At 36.5% G+C, this 24,856-nt stretch overlaps 1 protein-coding gene across 3 annotated transcripts; it reads right to left on the reverse strand.

Annotated features, from left to right (window-relative positions):
• Window positions 1–158: 158 nt before the first annotated feature.
• LOC123542326 (centrosomal protein POC5-like) lies at window positions 159–24,318 on the reverse strand. Of its 3 annotated transcripts, none has more exons than XM_053530902.1 (13): window positions 24,173–24,318; window positions 22,053–22,133; window positions 20,781–20,937; window positions 16,458–16,604; window positions 14,920–14,990; window positions 14,383–14,490; window positions 11,558–11,628; window positions 11,131–11,329; window positions 9,004–9,183; window positions 8,479–8,647; window positions 3,572–3,735; window positions 3,044–3,199; window positions 159–1,036 (listed from the first exon to the last, which is right to left on the reverse strand). In XM_053530902.1, exons 2-13 carry the CDS (start codon window positions 22,128–22,130, stop codon window positions 908–910), a joined length of 1,629 nt encoding a protein of 542 aa, XP_053386877.1. In that variant the 5' UTR covers window positions 22,131–22,133; window positions 24,173–24,318; the 3' UTR covers window positions 159–907. The 3 variants fall into 3 exon arrangements, with proteins under 3 accessions (XP_053386877.1, XP_045184067.1, XP_053386876.1); XM_045328132.2 differs by having other exon boundaries at window positions 14,383–14,493; XM_053530901.1 differs by having other exon boundaries at window positions 14,383–14,493; window positions 22,053–22,130; window positions 24,173–24,249.
• Window positions 24,319–24,856: the final 538 nt, after the last annotated feature.

Raw genomic sequence — 24,856 nt, forward strand, 5'->3', positions numbered from 1 at the left:
GGACAATCATCTAAGAAACAAAAAAATGCAATAAAAATCATAGGTCACCGGATTTGAAAAAGAGTTATCTGCCCTTGAAAACGTCATTTTTGGGGGAAATGCCGTTTTCAAGGGCAGATAACTCTTTCGAATCCGGTGACCTATGGTTTTTATTGCATTTTTTTGTTTCTTAGATGATTGTCCTTCAATATCCAAAGTTTGAAGAAATTCTGTTATTGGGAAAATTTTCGCACCAAATTCTAGCATACGTCCTTAATAGCATACAGACGTCTACTGCAAACAACACATGTTTGCTTGTATTTAGTATTTTACGGGCAAGTATATTCAGCAGCAAGGGAAAAAGTATGCCATTTATATACATGTATAGGCACATGAATATAAATAACCAGTAGACACTAATCACAAACTCTGACTGGATTCACTTGTGATGTAGACAATAAACTACTGTAGGATCAGGAAATTTATCAAGCAATATTCACAGATTGTATTTGCCAAATAATTTGTGACAGCGGTATTATACAGCCATATATGTTTCACCAGACAGCTATTTATTGTGAAAATTCTACCTCACAAATTCCAGTTTAAAATATAATGAACTTTTAGACTTGCAGAAATTGTCTGATTTTACAGTAATGGAAATACTATGCATCCTCCAAACAACTGACTGTTTCACAAGAGGTGGCAATGCCTCTAGTAAATTCTGTAGAGAAAGGGTAATTTTATTACTCCAATCCCCCTTTCCTTTTCTCCAAAAGAATAAAAAGATGCTAGCAACACCAAATATTCTAAAATCCATAAATATCACTTGTTTTGTCATGTCATCTTGTCCCTATTAATTCAATTAACCAAATATACATGTACACTTTCCAAATAAATACCACCCCCACTCTCCCCACCTCTCCCTTCATCATTCCACATGTTTTACAGTTTGTAAATTTGATGGTAGATGACCTTGACCTGCTAACTTTCTCCTGTCACTAGATGGCGCTGCGTGTGAACGAGGATACTTTCCTGCTACTGCATGTGGCATAGTTTGCTAAAAAAAGGAACAAATTAATTGAATTAATATCATATATTCAATGTCAACTGGTAGTTAACAAATCATACTAATCATAGCATCATTATTTAATCAGTTTCTTTACATATAAGCCTAGGCATTGCTGATCAATATAACTGCACCTTTATTAATCCTACTTGTAGAATGTATTACAACACATGTTTATAAATGAGCCATATCAAGAAAACAAACATAGTGGCTTTGTGACCAGCATGGATCCAGACCAGCCTGCGCATCCACACAGTCCGGTCAGGATCCATGCTGTTCGCTTTCGAAGCCTATAGTTATTACAGAAACTGTTAGTGAACAGCATGGATCCTGACCAGAGTGCGCAGATGCACAGGTTGGTCTGGATCCATGCTGGTCGCAAAGCCACTATGTTGGTTTTCTCATGGCGCGGCTCAAATGAGACATTTCCTTATCAACATAATGTAGCATCTTTACTATAAAATACTAAGTGATGCTACACTTCCTTATCGACAAAAAATAAGTAGTTTTTTTAGATACCTGGAAATTAATGCTGTATTTCTTAAGAATGCTTTGAAACTTAATTACTGACAGACTACTGTAAAATCATTTAATTTCGTGGGCATAAAATTTCGAGATTTTGGTCAAAACAGCAATTTTGTGGGGATGTGGATTCGTGGATTTCAACTTTTGAACATAAAATGAATGAAAATTTTACTTGTTTGTTGGGATTAAATTTCGTGGATTGACTCAACCAGGAAATCCACGAAAATTAATGATTTTACAGTATATGTTACAGAAACACATGAGAATGAGTTGTTTTTGATACTTTTTACAGTGAAAAAGTAAATAACCTCTATTGTAAATACGGTATCTTTATTTAACATGCATTGAACACTAAATGCTCTATAGCGTTATTGGCAATGACAGCGGAAAACTTCTTTATTGTTGCGGTGCTCCGGGTTCGATTCCCGGCACGGAAAACTTTTTTTTTCTTGATTTGGCATTTTTAAAATAGTTTAGAACCAAAACTCATATTCTAATGTTCATAATATGACCAAACTTCAATTTGAAAGGAAGATTATAATTTTTTTCCCCAAAATCTGGAGGTAAGTGCCTTTAAAAGTTTAAAGTTTTGTTTCAATAAATTAGCTTCATGAAAGCATCTAAAGTAGTGCAGCAAGGGTAAAACAAACACAGACAAATAAATAATGAAAACAAAATCTTCTTTTTTTTTTTGAAGCACTCCAGAAAATGACGACATAGATCCAAAATTCACCTACATGTAGTATGTTATGTCTGAAAGCAGTTTGTCAATGCCTAATCAAGTACAATGGCATCTCTACCAGGAAGATAAAAATGTATTTGAGCTAGAGGTTAACTTTCCTAAAATTATGTTTTAGCAGGAAATAATTATCTACCTAAGAAGAGCGGTGGTGTTAAAAGAGATTACACTGCAGAATGTACGAGTGTATACACACTTTTGCTAAGGATAAGACAAACTTAAAGACATATTAATTTTGTGCTGTGTAAACCACAAGGTGTTGTTTTGGTGTGTATACACATCAGTTTGATACTTGTGTAATGCAGAAACCTAATCTTGCTACTGTACTTACCTTTTCATTTGGTTTCTGAATAAAGGAAAATTAATTTCAATGTAACAATAGCATTAGCCTCCTTTTCCAGATTCTTAAAGGGGCCAGCTCCTTTATATTTATAATTTTATATTAAGTTCAACACAGAATACTCTTTAACCCTTACCCTGCTATATTTCTATAATGGACTGGTCCATCTTTCAATTTGGACAGTACCACTTATTATTCAAAGGGGTTTTCACTGAAAATTTACTGACCGAATAGCGAACAGTGCAGACCATGATCAGCCTGCACATCCGTGCAGTCTGATCATGGTCCGCACTGGTCGCAAAGGCAGAATCATCTGCCACCAGCAGGCTAAGGGTTAAAAGCATATAGCCTCGAGGACAAAGGAAAACTTGAGAATTCTGTAACAATTACTTACTTTACTCACTGGCTGATGTCGTTCAACTGTCACTGACGTCATGGGCGGAGCCAACACTTGTGACCCCACCCCTTTTGTCATCCTACTGTCGATTTTTGATGTGACCTTGGTGGTTAAAGCTTTTGATATTCCTGGTTTCCCTGTAGACTTTGAGCTCTGTGGAATAGAAAATCATCATCTTCATAAGATTACAGCTGGATTTACATTAGAGGGACATGATTCCTGATCAAAATTGAATATCAAAATCTCATTTAAAAAACAAAACAGATAGCTATTGATATGAGATACAAACTGATAAACCAGTCACTGTTTTGAGTAAACATTCTAATGTGTGTGATATAAAATGCAGTGAAATTCCTTCTATTTTTTATTAAACTTCATATCTAAATAACATGACTGAATGCGTGTGAAAGCTTTTAACATAATATATAGACCGCTACTGAACTCCCTGGAAGGTAAGTATGAATTACAAATCTGAATATATATAAAAACAATAAAATAATGCTTGTTATTAATAATTTAACTAACCATTGGCCTTCCCTGAGTGACTGTGGAAGGTCGTGACCCTTCACTAGTTACAATTCTCTCATGTTGTGCATATTCATGAGGTAATGTTTTAGGAATACTGTAGTCTTTCTCAGGTATACTGTCCTTCATGTTCTCACTGATATCATCAGGAATCTGACCATTTCCTGAAAAATAACAAGTACTGATTATCCATTAACCTTTACACTGCTAAATTTTAACAAGAGCACCGCCTTGCGGGTGCTGACGCTCATCTGATTTTTTTGTGTAATAGAAATATTGTCCTACCCATGATTTTCTAAGTCTAAAAAGCGCCATCATTCTTGCAAAAAGCAGAATAGAGTTATGTTTCTTGATGTACAGTGTCCACTTATGATGGTGAAAAACTGTTGCAAGTTTTAAAGCAATAGCTTTGATAGTTTATGAGAAAAGTTGACTTAAACATAATACTCAACCAAGAAAATGATTTTCTAAGTCAAAAAGGGGCAATAATTATTGCAAAAAGCAGGATGGAGTTATGTTGCTTGCTGTACAGGGTCAGCTTATGATGGTGAACAAGTGTTGCAAGTTTCAAAGCAATAGCTTAGATAGTTTAAGAGAAAAAGTTGACCTAAACATAAAACTTAACCAAGAAATCTGATATTTTCTAAGTCCAAAAGGGGCCATAAATCTTGCAAAAAGCAGGATGGAGTTATGTTTCTTGCTATACAGGGTCAACTTATGATGGTGAACAAGTGTTGCAAGTTTTAAAGCAATAGCTTTGATAGTTTAGGATAAAAGCTGACCTAAACATAAAACTTAACCAAGAAAACTGATTTTCTAAGTCCAAAAGGGGCAATAAATCTTGCAAAAAGCAAGATGGAGTTATGTTTCTTGATGTACCGGGTCTGCTTATGATGGTGAACAAGTAGTCCAAGTTTCAAAGCAATAGCTTTGATAGTTTAGGAGAAAAGTTGACCTAAACATAAAACTAAACCAAGAAATCTGATATTTTCTAAGTACAAAAGGGGCCATAAATCTTGCAAAAAGCAAGATGGAGTTATGTATCTTGCTATACAGGGTCAGCTTATGATGGTGAACAAGTATTCCAAGTTTCAAAGCAATAGCTTTGATAGTTTAGGAGAAAAGCTGACCTAAACATAAAACTTAACCAGGCAACGCCGACGCCGACAACCGCTCAAGTGATGACAATAACTCATCATTTTTTTTCAAAAAATCAGATGAGCTAAAAATGAACAAGTCTATCACACAATTTTGGCAGTATCATTGATATTTTATTGTTTGAAGGGGTGTTCATTGAAAATTTGCTGAATGAATAGGGAACAGTGCAGACCAAAATCTTGGTCTTGGTCTGCACTGGTCGCAAAGGCAGAATCACTTGCCACTTGCAACCTTAAGGTTAATGATTAAAGATGATGTACACTCATTTTTCACTAAATAATTTATCATTAGACACACATTTAAATGCACAAAATCCCCATAAAATATTTAACTAGACTAAATACTGTAAAAGTAGAAATTTTCGCAAGAGTATAATTTTCGCTATATCTGTGACGCCCTACATCTCACGAAAATATTCACCATTAGTATAATTGAAATTTAAGAAGGATACCATTTTTACAATTTTGCGAATATAAAACCTCAAGAACATACTCAAAATTTCAAATTCATGAAATTTTGTCCCAGCGAAAATATGTGCTTTTACCATGTTTACAGTATATAAAATGTGTACCTACAGCTGCAATAACATACTGCAGACTGGGTGATATTCAAGGTGGTTTTATTTTCACTAATATTCGCAACATGTCCTGAAACACAAACACTCTTTGTTTTGCAAATCCTTTACATCCCAAATATCACACGACCATAAATGGCGAGCCCTGATATCAAGTCAGAATTCAAGCAATAATTATGATTATTACTCATCTTGGGGATCTGTTACAAAACTTAATAAATTGACAGTAACAGATCCCATGTTCTCCTTTTTCTCACTGTTATGGACTGTAATAGCTTCCAGACTAATGGCACACATTTCAAAAATGTTTGTAGGGTTATAGGTTAAAATGCAACTTAGAATCTTTTGAAGCAGGAGAAAAACCCAGCTGCTCCTTGGGGCAGTATTTCAGACAAATGTGGACATCTGGGTAGAACCAAGCCAGCTAGATGGCTTCTTCTAATCAAAGATTTTAGCAAGCCAGGTAAAATGTTTTCAATTCACAATGGTGAGGGGCAAGTACTGTGAAATCATTTTAATTCGCGTAGGACGAACTTTCGTGTATTTCGCGCTAGGACCATTGCGTGAATTTTAAACCGAGCAATCTTTTTATTTTTAGCTCACCTGTCACATAGTGACAAGGTGAGCTTTTGTGATCACGCAGCTTCCGTCGTCCGTCCGTCAGTCCGTGCGTGCGTCCGTGCGTAAACTTTTGCTTGTGACCACTCTAGAGGTCACATTTTTTGTGGGATCTTTAGGAAAATTGGTCAGAATGTTTATCTTGATGATATCTAGGTCAAATTCGAAACTGGGTCACGTGCCATCAAAAACTAGGTCAGTAGGTCTAAAAATAGAAAAACCTTGTGACCTCTCTAGAGGCCATATATTTCAAAAGATCTTCATGAAAATTGGTCAGAATGTTCATCTTGATGATATCTAGGTCAAGTTCGAAACTGGGTCACATGCCATCAAAAACTAGGTCAGTAGGTCTAAAAATAGAAAAACCTTGTGACCTCTCTAGAGGCCATATATTTCATAAGATCTTCATGAAAATTAGTCAGAACGTTCATCTTGATGATATCTAGGTCAAATTCGAAACTGGGTAATGTGCCGTCAAAAACTAGGTCAGTAGGTCAAATAATAGAAAAACCTTGTGACCTCTCTAAAGGCCATATTTTTCATGGAAACTGTATGAAAATTGGTCTGAATGTTCATCTTGATGATATCTAGGTCAAGTTCGAAACTGGGTGACGTGCGGTCAAAAACTAGGTCAGTAGGTCTAAAAATAGAAAAACCTTGTGACCTCTCTAGAGGCCATATATTTCATGAGATCTTCATGAAAATTGGTCAGAATTTTCACCTTGATGATATCTAGGTCAAGTTCGAAACTGGGTCACGCGCCTTCAAAAACTAGGTCAGTAGGTCAAATAATAGAAAAACCTTGTGACCTCTCTAGAGGCCATATTTTTCATGGGATCTGTATGAAAGTTGGTCTGAATGTTCATCTTGATGATATCTAGGTCAAGTTTGAAAGTGGGTCACGTGCCATCAAAAACTAGGTCAGTAGGTCAAATAATAGAAAAACCTTGTGACCTCTCTAAAGGCCATATTTTTCATGGGATCTGTATGAAAGTTGGTCTGAATGTTCATCTTGATGATATCTAGGTCAAGTTTGAACATGGGTCACGTGCCATCAAAAACTAGGTCAGTAGGTCAAATAAAAGAAAAACCTTGTGACCTCTCTAAAGGCCATATTTTTCATGGGATCTGTATGAAAGTTGGTCTGAATGTTCATCTTGATGATATCTAGGTCAAGTTCGAAACAGGGTCACGTGCGGTCAAAAACTAGGTCAGTAGGTCTTAAAATAGAATAACCTTGTGACCTCTCTAGAGGCCATACTTGTGAATGGATCTCCATAAAAATTGGTCAGAATGTTCATCTCGATGATATCTAGGTCAAGTTTGAAAGTGGGTCACGTGCCATCAAAAAGTAGGTCAGTAGGTCAAATAATGCAAAAACGTTGTGACCTCTCTAGAGGCCATATTTTTCATGGGATCTGTATGAAAGTTGGTCTGAATGTTTATCTTGATGGTATATAGGTCAAGTTTGAAACTGGGTCATCTGTGATCAAAAACTAGGTCAGTAGGTCTTGAAATAGAAAAACCTTGTGACCTCTCTAGAGGCCATACCCTTGAATGGATCTTCATGAAAATTGGTCAGAATGTTCACCTTGATGATATCTAGGTCAAGTTTGAAACTGGGTCACGTGCCTTAAAAAACTAGGTCAGTAGGTCAAATAATAAAAAAACCTTGTGACCTCTCTAGAGGCCATACTTTTCATGGGATCTGTATGAAAATTGGTCTGAATATTCATCTTGATGATATCTAGATCAAGTTTGAAACTGGGTCATGTGCGGTCAAAAACTAGGTCAGTAGGTCTAAAATTATTAAAATCTTTTGACCTCTCTAGAGGCCATATTTTTCAATGGATCTTCATGAAAATTGATCTGAATGTTCACCTTGATGATATCTAGGTCACTTTCGAAACTGGGTCACGTGCGGTCAAAAACTAGGTCAGTAGGTATAAAAATAGAAAAACCTTGTGACCTCTCTAGAGGCCATATTTTTCATAAGATCTTCATGAAAATTAGTGAGAATGTTCACCTTGATGATATCTAGGTAAAGTTCAAAACAGGGTCACGTACCTTCGAAAACTAGGTCAATAGGTCAAATAATAGAAAAACCTTGTTACCTCTCTAGAGACCATATTTTTCAGTGGATCTTCATGAAAATTGGTCAGAATTTTTATCTTGATAATATCTAGGTCAAGTGCAAAACTGGGTTACATGAGCTCAAATTAGGTCACTATGTCAAATAACAGAAAAAACGACGTCATACTCAAAACTGGGTCATGTGGGAAGAGGTGAGCGATTCAGGACCATCATGGTCCTCTTGTTTTTATTTCTCACTTCTAAAATTGAAAATGCGCAAATTAAAGCCTGCGTGAAATAGTCCTTTTTTACATTTGCACGAAATTTCATTTCAGTGAATTTAAATGATTTCACAGTAATTCGAAGGCAGCAACCTTAACCACTCCACTACAGAGGGCCCCCACACAAAAAATGAGTTAAAGTCTGTTTCAACTTTCTGGTATATACACACTGCCTCAACTTAAAGTCTGTTTCAAATACTTACCTATATCTCTGTTCTCTTTTTCCTCATTGTTATGAAAGATTGTCATAGCTTCAAGATTGAGGGCACACACGCCACGCATGAAAGCTTTCTTCATCATCTCCTCATACCGTTCTCTCTCCTTGTGCATCTGTGCAACCTCTGACCTCACTGAATCCAGTTCCTCATTGGCCTGGAAAAATAGTCTTTTACTGTAAAGCAGGGAATAACAATACGCATATGAATGAAAAAGATTTTATTCAACAAAAAAATCATTGCCCTGGATATATCATTTTGATTCTAAAAGCAATATCCACCAAAATATTACCTGTTTTGTGCCTTTCTCTCTGCTATGTTACAATGATGTGCATGTACAAACCATGATTTGACAGCCTTATAGCATCATGCACACTTCAGCCTCCTTTGATTAATACGAAAATAAATACAATTGTGTTAGAATCCACTGATTTTATTCCTACAAGATTAAATGACTTTTTAGTATTTTTCAGAGAGCATAAAACGTGTCCTTTACATCGAAGGTTTACTTACAGCAGAAAGTTTGGCTTCATAATCATTGGTGAGGTGTATACAGACTTCCTGAGCCTTGGCCTGGCAGGCCTTTTCTACACGCACCCTCCACTTAGTCTCTATAACAGAGTGCCAGGCGTCCCAAACCTTCCTCTGTAAACTTCTTTGATGGTGCTTCTTTGCTATCATTGTACAGAATGTCTGAAAAAAAAATTAACCCATTCACTAACTGTTATTGCATGATATCAAAACTGAAAATTAACAGATCTTTTCTTGCAAGTTTTGATTTTAGCCCAGTCTTACAACTTTTTGGTGTAACAGAAATTAAAGAGCATAGAATTTTATGACGAAAAATACAAACTGCCCGTGGCTGGATGACAACTGTGTGTCAGGGAGTCAACTTTTTGGCTCAGTGGTTACAGCACTGGACTTCCACCCCAGTGACCCAGGCTCAGTCCCATCGCAGGCAGTTGGTATTTTTCGTCATAAAATTCTATGCTGTTTAATTTCTGTTACAGCTAAAACAAGAATCTGCGTTCAATAAACGCTTGAAGCCCCCGGTGGCATCCTTGTCGATACAAAGCAACCTAAGTCCAAAACAAGGTTAAGGTCAAACTGAGGTCAGGTGATGTTTGAAAATGAGGAATGGTCACAGGTTACATCTGCATTAGTATCAAGTCATTCTAGAAAGGGGTATTGATGCTAGATGAAACGGTCCCATTTGGTTAACCAAGAAATGGCCCATACAAAGCATCCTTAGTCCAAAACGAGGTTAAGGTCAAGGTTTAAATTGAGGTCAGGTGATGTCTGAAGATGAGGAATGGTCACAGGTTACATCTGCATTAGTATCAAGTCATTCTAGTTAAGGGTATTGATGCTAGACGAAACTGTCCCATTTGGTTAACCTCGTACGGACGGACGGACGGACAGGACAATCACTATAATGCCTCCCGCAACAGTAGATGCCGGGGGCATAAAAAGTTGTAAGACCTGCAAGCCTGTTGAATACAGATTAGTCATACTGCACACTGGGCCAGCAATTTATATAGTAAGGAGTCGTGTAATTCTTTTAAATATTGACTGGCAAGCCATTGATTAAGTGTATGATGAAATTTCATTGAAATGTCTTCAATGACTAAGGAGTTATGGTCCGGAAAAACAGAGTGACAGATAGATAGGAAAGCCACAATTATATGCGCCGCGCCATGAGAAAACAAACATAGTGCGTTTGCGACCAGGATTGATCCAGACCAGCCTGCGAATCTGCACAGTCTGGTCAGAATCCATGCTGTTCGCTTTCAAAGGCATGGATCCTGACCAGACTGCGCGGATGTGCAGGCTGGTCTGGATCCATGCTGATCACAAACACACTTTGTTGGTTTTCTCAAGGTGCAACTCAATTCATCTTTTAAAAAGCACAATTTTTTTACACCCTGAATATGAATAACTTACCTGACAACTGTCAAAACAATTTCAAGGTTCAAAGGACGAATGGCTTATTGTTCTATTAACTGTAAAACCATTCAATGTGTGTTATTACATGTACATGTATAGAGATTTTTAATCTTTATGTTTTACATTTCTAACATTTTTCTCTGTATAATCAGTCAATTCTATGGACTACTTTTGATATATAAAATACAGTAATAAGCATTATAACTGTTCAAGTTTTTTCCAGACTTTTAATATCCTTTTTGCTATCTGCATTTTCTCTGGAAATAATGTATCTTCATAGATCCTTTACATTGTGCATTTCTGTATAATATGTATAATGTTTTTGAATGTTAAATTACGCCATGCTGTTGCATACGTTTTGACGTCGTTGTTATGACGTCATGTTCCACATGACGTCATCAACGTTATTGCTTGTAAACATTATACCCCTGATGAAGGCATTAAAAGCCGAAACTAGTTGGAAATAAATTAAAAACCAGTTTGAAGTTGTTCTTCCATTTTCAATTGTATGTACATGTCAGACAATAGACCTGAATTTCAAAGCTTTTTTTCTTTCATTTTTTTTACTGTAGCCCAGTAAGCCTATGCTGAACTATACAGCAGCCACAGTATTGACCAGAAATTCATATAAAGAGACTTGTAATAGTTTTGACTATTGAGGGTAAGCAATTTAAAAGTATGATATTTCAATACCTCTCTTTTGAAGTCATTGTGTTTCATCTTCCACTCACAGAATGTTCTCATCATCTCATTTTTATCTTTTTGTTTCTGCATGGCGTGTGTAAGGTTGGATATTACTTGGTCTTTCCTCTCTATAGATTTCTCGTATGTAGCCAGTAACTCCTTCAAACTGTTTATTTCATCCAGCAGTTTCATTTTTTCTGAAGCATGCCTGTGAAAAAAGACATTACATTTTGTTTCTTTCTGAATTGGATTCATTATAATGTTATTGTTGAACAAAAATGTTAAAATACACAGCTGACTTATGAGTAGCTTTAGAAAAAATCATAATGAAAAGATATATAAGATCCCCAAGATATTTCAAGAATAATTAAAATGCTTGCCCCCAAAAAAATATGGATTGCTGTTTAAGTTTTTAAAAATGGTTTGGCTCTCTTACTTTTCTTGTTCCTTGACAAGCTGCAGTCTGCCCTGTTCAACTATTCTGATTTTCGATTGGCTAAACTCAGCCTGTAGAATAAACAAGATCACATAAGTGTAATGCATTTACAGAGTAACCTACCCTTGCAGCCACCTGTATTAAGCCGCCACTTGCGTTAAGCAGTCACTCAGCTAAATTCCCAAATTTACAATTTGATCTAATTTTAACTTAAGCATCCACCTGTCTTAAGTTCATCCACCTGTCTTAAGCTGTGAAACTATGTCTTTTCGCTTGCACTGGCTGCCTAACACAAGTTTGACTTCACTCTAAATATTTCTTATTTAATAACAAGATAATAATAATAATAATATCTGTCATGTGTTTACGAATCGGATAGAAATATCCGTCCCGAGGGCACCTGCGCATTGGGTGGAAATGAGGCTTGCCGAATTACCGCACATGCGCAGGTGGCCAAGGGACGGATATTTCCATCTGATTCGTAAACACATGACTGATATTTTTTCTTGCATATCGTATACATGTTAGCATTTTATCCTGGCAGACTTTTTTCTTGCATAGCATATTTTACTAAAGGTAGAAATAATTTGTTTTTAGCACTCTTTCTTATAGCAGAGAATGAACACAAAGCGCGGGAAATTAACGTCCGTAAGCAGAAGTGACGTCATGATGTTTTGTGTTACGCACAATAACAAGTTCTACTTTAGTTTTGTCGTTTGTAGCGTAACGTTATGTTTTTATGGTAAACTAACGTATTTTAAACCGAACAAGAGCTGTCTCCGTAGGATGACACATGCCCCCGATGTCACTTTGAATGAATAGTTATGGCCGATGTTAGAGTTTAGGACCTTTGACCTACGGAGCTGGGTCTTGCGCGCGACACGTCGTCTTACTGTGTCACACATTCATGCATAGTTATTTTAAAATCCATGCATGAATGACAAAGATATGAACCGGACATGCCCATCAATGCACTATCATGAAAAATGATCTTTAACGTCTAAGTGTGACCTTGACCTTTGAGCTACGGACCTGGGTCGTGCAGGTGACACGTCGTCTTACTGTGGTACACATTCATGCCAAGTTATTTGAAAATCCATCCATCGATGACAAAGATATGGACCGGACACGCCCATCAATGCACTATCCTCTAACATCTAAGTGTGACCTTGACCTTTGAGCTACGAACCTGGGTCTTGCGCATGACACGTCGTCTTACTGTGGTACACATTTATGCCAAGTTATTTGAAAATCCATCCATCGATGACAAAGATATGGACCGGACACGCCCATCAATGCACTATCCTTTAACGTCTACGTGTGACCTTGACCTTTGAGCTACGGACCTGGGTTTTGCGCATTGCACATCGTCTTACTGTGGTACACATTCATGCCAAGTTATTTGAAAATCCATCCATCGATGACAAAGATATGGACCGGACACGCCCATCAATGCACTATCCTTTAACGTCTAAGCGTGACCTTGACCTTTGAGCTACGGACCTGGGTCTTGCGCACTGCACGTCGTCTTACTGTGGTACACATTCATGCCAAGTTATTTGAAAATCCATCGATGACAAAGATATGGACCGGACACGCCCATCAATGCAATATCCTTTAACGTCTAAGTGTGACCTTGACCTTTGAGCTATGGACCTGGGTCTTGCGCACTGCACGTCGTCTTACTGTGGTACACATTCATGCCAAGTTATTTGAAAATCCATCCATCGATGACAAAGATATGGACCGGACACGAAAATTGCGGACAGACCGACAGACAGTTCAAAAACTATATGCCTCCCTTCAGGGGCATAAAAATATGCTATAAGGAATCGAGAGAAATTATCAAGGTACCTGCTTTTTTCGTATTTTACATAAACAATATATTATTAGTGCATGAACAAGTAGTTGTCATTAACAGCACGACAGTCATCTGGCATGGGGGGTGCTAGATGGGTTTTGCCGGCATGGGTAAAATAACCGGAAACGCCAGTCCGATATGCAAGAAAGTGCTGTATTATAAATAAATCTGATTAAAGATATACTACATCAAAATAAAGATTAAACAAACAAGGTGTTGGTCGCTCAATCCTGGGATCATGGGTTCGAGCCCCACTGGGGTCAGGACCATGACTTTTAATATAACACCAGTGCTGGTTTTTCCAGGAAGCGGACTCGAGAGTGGTTACAATAAGCTTGAAGCTTTCATCACAATTAAGCTAACACAAATTAGTACAAACTAAACAAACTATTTAAGTCAGAAGAAACATCTTAAAATGATATTTTCATTATACATAATCAGCATTATTAAATGCCATTAAAATCTTTTTTAAAATGTAGCAGAACAGTCAGTCAATCTCACTAAAATTATCACACAAATAACACATCAGAGCTGTTAAAAGCAAACTCCAAAATCAGCTGAAAATTTCAGCCAATGTCCCAGGGCCAGGGGGACCACTAACAGCCTCTGATGGACCCTGAGCAAAAGTCACTTAAGCTCCTGGCATTTCAATATTTCATATACTCCGCAATGACTTAAAATGATACAACGACTCATGTTCTGACATCTTTGTCAGCAAATTTTGATACTGAATTTCTCATATTAGACTTCTAAGTATTGTTAATACAATACTGTTTTGTAAGTCTCTACCTTACATCAAACATGTGGGAAACATTATACATATGTCACAGTGATGTTTTATTAGACTCTACCTGACACCATTGATGTTTACAATTACAGGTAACAATCACGCTTTGTAAGTCGCAACACTTATGATGCTTAAACAACTAACTTAAAACGATATCGCAGGTAAACTAATCCATACCAGAACATTTCTCTTCAGGTCGAGACACCATTGATCCATCATATTTTCCATCTTAGAGACGTCCGGATCAACTGTTGCTGTGTACACTCTCTCATATTCTCCATTTACCTGCTGATGTATGAAAACATAGGGCACATATCAATCAATCATACTTACAAAAATCAAAGAAAATGAAATTGATGTGACAGAGAAAACTACAAGTATCTACATTTGTACTGTCCTTTCTTTACAAAAAAAAAGAACTCTGCCACAGGTACTTGAAAGTTTTAGAACTCTAAACATACCAGACAAAAAATTGTATTTAACCTTCACCCTGCTAAATTTCTAAAATGGACTTGTCCATCATTCAATCTGGGCAATACCCTTTACTATTAGAAGGGGTGTTCGCTAAAAATTTACTGACTGAATAGTGAACAGTGCAGACCATGATCAGACTGCACGGATGTGCAGGCTGATCTTAGTCTGCACTGGTCGCAAAGGCAGAATCACTTGCCGACAGCAGGCTAAAGGTTAAAAAAGTGTTTGGAAAGTCCATACCTTAGTGTTGTTCCCATTCATATCTGAATTTGTAGAAGGCACCCTAGCAAAATAATGGCTTGGTATGGGATCTGAAAAGAGAAAGATTATTTATTTCATACATGAATTTACATACAATAAATATGATTATCATATATTTGTGCTGTTTCAGGTTTTTAGGTCAAACTGACATAATTTAACAATCAGGGGTGTAACTGTTTCAAGTTATCGCAGTTTATAACCCATTTGAGTTACCGCCTATACTTTCATAACTTGTTTCAGTTATCATAAAATATTACAAAGCCCTCCTGTGCCAATTCCTCATTTTGAATGAGACTAATGCACTTATTTCCTGAATCTTTGAACTTTTATCTTTCCAATTATGCAGTAAAAGTTTTTACGCAAGGCTGATAAGGTTTCATGCAAAAGTTTTAAAGCTATAAAACTCTTAACATCTCATTATGCTTATCAGGTTATGATCAGACTAAAAGAGAATTTGATTAACCACAGTTTGCTACTAATTACACTTTAAAGGTCACTTTGTGAGAACAGCAAAAAGATTTTTTTTGAATAACTTACCTGAGTTAACTATATTTTATAACTAATACAGGTTATAAAATGCTTGAAAAAGTAACTGAAATAGGTTACATAACTTAAAACAGTTACACCCCTTACTGTTAAAGCTATAGCTATAGTTTCAGGTACTGGCAGCAGCTGGGTAGAACTACCTAACATCAAATGAAAGAATTCTACATTTCAAGCACAGTTGGCCTTTTTAAGTCATGCTGGCGCAACTGAGGTTATATGGCGACTTTTCCAGCTTGTTATGGTGGAGTATTAACACTAAAACTGAACAATTTCTTACCTGTACATCATTAAGACATTACACAACGTCAAAAATGACTTCAAAAGTAAAATTTAATACATTTTGTATTATGAATTCCTTTAATTTCGTGGGAATAAAATTTTGTAGTTTTGGCCAAAACAGATATTTTACATCTGGGATATGTCTTCATGAATTTCAGCATTTGAACATGATGATGTAACCCTGTTCAGTGACTCAATCATGAAAGAAGAGAAAAATCTGTCCCAAACATATATTAATTATTTCACAGTTTCTTTTGATTTTATTTAGTTTAAATCTTTTAATTTTTTTTCATGTAAATATTCATGTTTTAAAGCAAAATGTCTATTACTTGGGACAGAATTTATGGATTTCATACTTTAAAGATAGAAAATATTGGAATTTTATGTTTGTTTGGAGGAATTTTACAAATTGACGCTGCCTTGAAATCCAGGAAAGTTAGTCTCAAAGAGGATATAAATGATTTCCCAACATTTCATACCGTATATTTTCGCTTATAAGACGCACTCGCTTATAAGACGCACCCCAAAATCCGACAGACAATCTGGGGTTTCTTTTTCTTTTAATTTCCTTGTGGTACATGCTTATAAGATGCTCCCCACTCTTGAACTGGAAATGCGACTTCTAATAATGCTTCTTATTAGCAAAAATATATGGTAAGAAATAACAGAGACAATTCTGATGTAAACATTACCATGTGGCCTGTCTTCATCCATTATTGGTGACTGACCAAAGTCTGGAAGTCTTTCTCTAGGAGTAGTTTTGGAGACAAAGTCAGGGAGTCCTTCTCTAGGTGATGGTCTCACATTTATTGGAGTAACATCTGTCGCCTCTGATAGCTCTGAAAATTAACCCTGACCCTGCTAAATTTCAATAATGAAATTGACTAACTGTTAAATGGGGTGCATACCAAAAAGATACTGACTGAATGGCGAACTGCACTGTTCAGGCTGATCATGATCTGCACTGGTCGCAAAGGCAGAATCAATCTTGTCCAGCATGTTAAGGGTTAACACAAATATTCACACACAACTCAGAATAAGCCGCAGGTCCAGCAACTACAGACTGGGCATATTCCAGAATCTTTTATTTTGTAACTTTGTGAATTTATGATTTAATTAAAACAGCAGTAACTGTTTTATTTACTTTGTTATAGTTGGCAACACATGCCTGTTTACCATAAATTATTCTTATGTCACACCATTCAAAAGTATTATGGAAAGATATAACAACTGTATCAAAATAAAATCTCATTTTCCAGTCTGTCTAAACAAAGCAACCTACTGTATTTATTCATCTAGTTTCTGCTTTAGGCTATCTTTAAAAAACATTTGGTTACACGATCTACCCATGAAAATTGCTGCGACCCAACTTTTTTTCTGGCTAGTCAGATGAATTCTTTTTCCCTATACGATTACATGTAAAAAATATTGCCTACCCACCCACACGAAAAACTTTGGGTCACATTACCGCAAACAAACAACTTTTTAACCAGGGCCTTGTATCACTTAAAATCACACCATAATCATGTCTTGAGCAGTATAGGCTAAGGTTATTAAAGTAAAATTCTGATAGGGAATTGCACTAATCCAAACATCTAGGACCAGGATTGAACCAACACCTAACTTTCTCAACGACAAAATGGTCAACCAAGTTTTCTCCTCCATGTGGAGAAGTTGTCTGTTGCTCAAAGAAAGCAAACAAGGATTATAGAATTCAGTTTGGGGCCAAGTCACAGAATGCAACCTTGCTATTGTTCTTTTTTTTTTATTTGTATCAGAAACAGCCAATCACATTTTAACAATAACTGACTGCAATAATAACTGAAATACTGTTCAAATATTTTAAATGTGAAATACAACAAAAAACAAGAGGGCCGATATGGCCCTAGGTCGCTCACCATAACACACCATAACAGTGTAAACATGTTTGACCTAATGATTTCATGGAAAAAATATTCTGACCAATTATCATTAAAACTGGAGCAAAAAATCTTGAGTATAAATAAGTATTTTCTTTGATCTGACCTAAGTGACCTAGTTTTTGACCCCAGATGACCAATATTCGAACTTGACCTAGATTTCATCAAGTCTATCATTCTGACCAAATTTCATGAAGATCAATTGAAAAATACAGCCTCTATCGCATACACAAGGTTTTTGTTTGATTTGAGCTAGTGACCTAGTTTTTGAGCCCAGACTACCCATATTCGAACTTGACCTAGATTTCATCAAGGCAACCATTCTGACCAAATTTTATGAAATCCAGTGTAAAATGCAGTCCCTATTGCATACGCAAGGTTTTTCCTTGATTTGACTTAATGACCTAGTTTTTAAACCCAGATGACCCATATTCGACCTTAACCTAGATTTCATCAAGGCTATCATTCTGACCAAATTTCATGAAGATCAGTTGAAAAATACAGCCTCTATCGCATACACAATGTTTTTCTTTGATTTAACCTAGTGACCTACTTTTTGACCCAGATGACCCATATCTGAACTTGACCTAGATTTCATCAAGGCAATCATTCTGACCAAATTTCACGAAGATTAATTGAAAAATACAGCCTCTATCGCATACAGAAGGGTTTTCTTTGATTTGACCTAGTGACCTACTTTTTGAGTCCAATGACCCATAATCAAATTCAATGTAGATTTTATCAAGGCAATCATTCTGAGAAAATTTCATCAAGATCAATTGAAAAATACAGCCTCTATCGCATACATAATGTTTTTCTTTAATTTGACCTAGTGACCTAGTTTTTGACCTCAGATGACCCATATTCAAACTCGACCTAGATTTCATCAAGGCAATCATTCTGACTTAATTTCAGGAAGATCAACTGAAAAATATAGCCTCTATCGCATACACAAAGTTTTTCTTTGATTTGACCTAGTGACCTACTTTTTGACCCTAGATGACCCATATTCAAACTTGACCTATATTTCATCAATGCAATTATTCTGACCAAATGTCATGAAGATCAATTGAAAAATACAGCCTCTATCGCATACACAAGGTTTTTCTTTGATTTGACCTAGTGACTTAGTTTTTGATCCGAGATGACCCATTTTCGAACTCGGCCTATATTTCATCAAGGCATTCATTCTGACCAATATTCATGAAGATTAATTGAAAAATACAGCCTCTATCGCATACACAAGGTTTTTCTTTGATTTGACTTAATGACCTAGTTTTTGACCCCAGATGACCCATTTTCGAACTCGGCCTAGATTTTATCAATGCAATCATTCTGACCAATATTCATGAAGATCAATTGAAAAATACAGCCTCTATCCCATACACAAGGTTTTTCTTTGATTTAACCTAGTGACCTAGTTTTTGACCCCAGATGACCCATTTTCTAACTCTGCCTAGATTTCATCAAGGTAATCATTCTGACCAATATTCATGAAGATTAATTGAAAAATACAGCCTCTATCGCATACACAAGGTTTTTCTTTGATTTGACCTAGTGACCTAGTTTTTGACCCGAGATGACCCATTTTCGAACTCAACCTAGATTTTATCAAGGTAATCATTCTGACCAATATTCATGAAGATTAATTGAAAAATACAGCCTCTATCGCATACACAAGGTTTTTCTTTGATTTGACCTAGTGACCTAGTTTTTGACCCGAGATGACCCATTTTCGAACTTGGCCTAGATTTCATCAAGGCAATCATTCTGACCAATATTCATGAAGATAAATTGAAAAATACAGCCTCTATCGCATACACAAGGTTTTTCTTTGATTTGACCTAGTGACCTAGTTTCTGACCCCAGATGACCCATTTTCGAACTCGGCCTAGATTTTTCAAGGTAATCATTCTGACCAAATTTCATGAAGATCAGTTGAAAAATACAGCCTCTATCGCATACACAAGCTAAATGTTGACGGACAGACGACAGACGACGGACATCGAGTGATCAGAAAAACTCACCTGAGCATTGCTCATCTGAGCTAAAAAACAGACAAAAACAAGGAGCTGCGTTCAATAAACGCTTGATGCCCCCGGTGACATTCTTGTCGATACAAAGCAGCTTAAGTCCAAAACGAGGTCAAGTTCAAGGTCAAGGTCAAATTGAGGTCAGGTGATGTCTGAAGATGAGGAATGGTCACAGGATACATCTGCATTAGTATCAAGTCATTCTAGTTAGGGGTATTGATGATAGACGAAACGTGTCCCATTGGGTTAACCTCGACAGACGACAGACGCCGGACAGCGAGTGATCAGAAAAACTCACCTGAGCATTGCTCATCTGAGCTAAAAAACAGACAAAAACAAGGAGCTGCGTTCAATAAACGCTTGATGCCCCCGGTGACATTCTTGTCGATACAAAGCAGCCTAAGTCCAAAACGAGGTCAAGTTCAAGGTCAAGGTCAAATTGAGGTCAGGTGATGTCTGAAGATGAGGAATGGTCACAGGATACATCTGCATTAGTATCAAGTCATTCTAGTTATTATTATTATTATTATTATACCAGATTTATATAGCGCCCTTTTCATGATAAACATGTTCAAAGGGGCTTTACAGCAACTGCAGCCACACAGGGCGCGAAATCATCCTCTACTAGTACAGACACAGAGCGATCTGACCAGAGGGACAGAGTGAGACAAAGCCCCCACAGAGAGATCAGAAATCAGATACAGGCTTGTCCGGCTAACTTAGCCTAGCTCGTTGCGAATAGACAGCCTGGTTCTTTAACGTGCCCAGTGTATAGCACTGATACACGCAAGGATTGCCTGGGTTCCTGACCAGTACACCTCTAGCTGGGTGGGAAACACTGAAAAGCGTTTCTGAAAATTCCCGAGTAGCTGCCGGGGATCGAACCCCAACCTCAGGATTGGAAGGCCAGTGTGCAAACCACTGAGCTATCCGTCCACCCACTAGGGGTATTGATGATAGACGAAACGTGTCCCATTGGGTTAATCTCGTACGGACGGACGGACAGGACAATCACTACATGCCTCCCGCATCAGTAGATGCCGGGGGTATAAAAAACACCTACCATCTTCATCCATGAGTCTTCTGTCGGTGCGTCTGGGCACGGACTGAGAGCTGGCCTGCATGAAGGAGTCCTTGGCATCCGTCAGTGTCTGGGGTATCTGAGCAGGATCATATTTGGGTACAACTACAGCAAACTTTAGTAACTCGTCATACTCATCCTATAGAAAAAATTTCTTATACTTGGTTCATACAGATACCCCAAAGACATAATTTAATAAGTGTTTTCCAAGGACTTTTCACTTAGTGTTTTTCTTTTTCAAGGACTATTTTTCTCAAAATCAGGTATTTAAACCTTAGTCAAAACATCTTTATCAACAATTTCATAATAGCTTTCAATAGCTTAAAGCCAAAATTGCACTCTATAAATTGCACTAAAATGTGGTCATACACTGTTGTTTATAACTGCTAGCCTGCTGGTGCATGCCAAGGTTGATAAGCGAACAAAATCAGTATTTTATTTCATTTTGTTCTTTTTAAATGTATTCTTTCTAAAATGATTTTTTAAAGGAGTGGATTGTTAACTTACCAAATAGTGCATGATACAAATAGTCAAATGATTGGCACTATGGGAATCTGATATAACATTATTAAAGCAGACAAACACTCCAGAAACACTTTTATTTTTTACATATATATATGTAACTATGTAGTATATCTAGTTGCATGGATAACAAAAATAATCGGCATGACATTCCAGGCAGGATCATCGTGCAAATAACGAAAATAATCAGCACCACCATCATGCGAATAACAAAAATAATTGGCATGACAATCATGCAGATAAAGAAAATTATCAGCATGACCATCATGCAGATAGCCTCAGCCTTAATTTTTCTGAAAGTTGTTTTTATCAAATTCTTCTGAATAAAAGTGTCCAATTTGAAAACTTTTTACTGGACAACTGAAGGTCTTTCAAGGAGAAATTATTATACATGTAGAAAAGAAGAAGGAAAAATGTATTTACTAATGGATGGAATGGGGCTGAAATTCAACCCCAGAAATCATGAATCAAGGGCCAAATTACTGAACAGCAAAACATTTCATTTACAAAATAAAATCCATAATAAATAATTAAATTATCATCTCACAGACTTTAACAATAAACAGAAACTGAGGTGGATGGTATTTTAAAGACAAAAAATTAAAATATAAATGTCTTCATCAGCTATTCTGTCACAGACAAGGGTAAATGGCAGAAAAAATTTAAGGGCAATGTGTACGTCATGCCATCTGGCTCACTTTAGATAAGGTGGAAATGTATTTAGAAACATACCTGTAATCTTGTTGAGACACTACTCCCAGGTGACAGTGGCGGAATGTCTGGTACACTTAAGTCACTTATAGTGGACATCTTCTGGAAAATACACAATTATAGAACGTGTTATAAATGTAAATCTTATTATAATGAAATCTATTATGAAAATCCTTTGGAAGCATATATAACTAGTCAAAATAATTCGACTGTCAGACTGTTTTATATTTGTGACAGTCGATCTTATTGTCAAAGCTTCGAAGGACCAAAATAATGGATAAATCACAGTACACCATTATGTAAAGTTATTGCTTTTATTACTTGCGCATATATTGCAATGCAGACGCTGTAAACTTTTATCATGTACTGGCATGCAAGTAGTCCCCGGACAGAAATCGCATATATTTCGTCCTCAAACGCTTAAACAATATCAAAAATAAAAACGATTAACATATATAAATACCTTAGCTCCGGTATTACCAGTTTAGGGGTTTTCCTGTGAAATGACGTCACGTTCGCGAGGAGTAAGCGAGGCCCGAAAAGGGGTATGTAGAACGTCAAAGTTTAACATGCTCGATAGTAATGCCCGGACACCATTTTGTCTTGAATATATTTATTGGGAACTGCCCATATGAGCTTGAATTATGAAAAAGACAAATGATATCTTATATATCTGTAAAAAGATCGAACGTTTGAGTCAAATTTATTTGTCCCAGCCACACGGAAAATTGCGACAACAAAAATAGAATAATCATGCTTAAATCACTTGCAATAACTGACTAATCGAACAAATTATGAAATATTTTGGCATATTAGTATTGTTGTCACAAAGAAAATAAGGTTTTTTTGTTGAACGTGTATGTATCGTCTGCTAGTCGTGAAGTAAAGACATGTAGCCTTAATTTTAAATCCCTCCATACGGGCCTTTCTTGCGCATGCGCAATAAAAACGGAAGCCCCGCCAGTGAAAATGTAAACAAGTAACCATGCGGAAGGATTTCCACGATTATTATATTCATATGATTACCTGTGAAAAAATAAACTTGATAAACTTCTCCAAAACAAACGTCTGTATGATTAGGCACAAAAATATGTAGACGAATCGCGAAATTAGAGCGTTGCGGGAGTGTGTCCGGTGACTACTGCTGTCCGGGGACTACTTGCATGCCAGTACAGTTCATAGATTTAAATCACTAAAAAATTTGTAATACTAATTTTGGAAAATATTTGATAATCAATGAGGAATTAAATCCACTTTTGATACATTTAAGTTTCATTTGAATCAAAGAGCTATAAAAATAAATAGATCGGCAACTTGAAAGGCATATAGAGCAAATCTCGCCAACATCCTGTGACAACTGAGTGAGATCTTGTTTACCAGAAGTAACGTGTTCTCCACGCGCCATTTTGTCTGCGAAATTCATAGGTAAATTAATTATCGCTGTATGACCACGCTTCTTTTGATGGTAAGAAACGTGTACTTTGTGTCTTAAGACTATTTCACATTAAACTAATGTTGTTTAGAGGCTAACATATATTTTAAATTGTAACTCCATGCTTGCCGATGTTTGGTTTTGCTAAGATAACGCTGATTCATGCTCTAACACGAGATCACGCGAGATTATAGTCAGTTGCCATTCTGTGTATTTTCTACTTCTTTGTTTGAATTTATCTCATGTTCGCAACGAAATCAGCATTTAAACACAAATCGGTAGCAATGACAATTTCATCAAAAATGTTTAGTATTTTGGTCTTTCAAGTATTTGATACTAGTGGCCTTCACTGGCGATATTGCCCATAAGAAAAATAACTCAATATTTCCTTGGATTGCGTCAAATTTGTTGGACTAGAAGAACGCAACCAAGCAAAATAATTGCAGACTTACTTTAATTGTCTGTTCATGAAACATATAGTAGGCCTACATAAATAAATTAAACAGAGAGTGTAAAAGAAAAATCTAACTCTATATAGAAAGGCAGCAGAAGAACCGCTGGTAAATGGTTGATCAACTTTGTCTTTGATCATTCTGATGACATGTCTGAACTTGAAATCTGCACGAAACTATAAATTTTACAGGTTGTCGGTCATTTCTGACAAGACTGTTGTCATCAGTAATTAAATAAAGGTTGGTTTAACACTTACAATCTATGTTTTCAATACTCTTGCAAAAGATGAAGGAGAAATCACTAAAGATATTTACGACTTTTTTCAAAAATCAAAAACATCCGCCATATTGTTTACAGCGACCAACGACACGTAAAAGATCAAATGTGATTGGTTGATGAATAGACATAACGATGGAAATCATTGGCTAGTTACAAAATTTTAATATTTACCTTTCTCTCTTTAGATATCGCTGTCATCCTGGAAAAAACTATTACAAGGTCAGAGACCACCAATTCAAAAAAAAGAAAGAAAAAAAGTACAGTGACAAGCTCCTCTCATGGTTACCTTCCCTTGCATTCATTATTTGATGTTTTGTAAGGAGAAGTAATCGCTTCGGGGAGTTTAGTACAGTTAACTTACTGGGAATAAGTTAAGTGTATACCTGGGAATAAGATTATGTTTGTACGTTCTGATTGGACAGTCATGTTAACTATTTATCTTCCAAATATTGTCTAACCATTTACAGGGACTTAGGTCTACACTTTAGCCAAGAAGTTATTTTTTTTAAATTGATTTTACTGCATTTAAAGTTTTTTATAGTACACTTTGACAAAATGTCCACATTATATGTGTATTGAAAAAAAAAAGTTATATCAAAACGAATCTCTCCAGCCATGCTAACGGAGTAAACAAGTGGTCGTCTCATTCACACGAAAATCA

The sequence above is a fragment of the Mercenaria mercenaria genome, chromosome 19 (assembly GCF_021730395.1).
Source record: "Mercenaria mercenaria strain notata chromosome 19, MADL_Memer_1, whole genome shotgun sequence".
Lineage (NCBI taxonomy): Eukaryota > Metazoa > Mollusca > Bivalvia > Venerida > Veneridae > Mercenaria > Mercenaria mercenaria.

Bases quoted from the DNA above. Each gene is read 5' to 3' on its own strand.
- LOC123542326 (XM_045328132.2), bottom strand. From the start codon at position 22,130: ATGTCCACTATAAGTGACTTAAGTGTACCAGACATTCCGCCACTGTCA. The intron at 9,184-11,130 runs GTATTGAAATAT...TTTTTTTTTCAG, and splicing joins ACAATGACTTCAAAAGAGAG to ACATTCTGTACAATGATAGC. The intron at 3,200-3,571 runs GTTAGTTAAATT...TCTATTCCACAG, and splicing joins TCACTCAGGGAAGGCCAATG to AGCTCAAAGTCTACAGGGAA.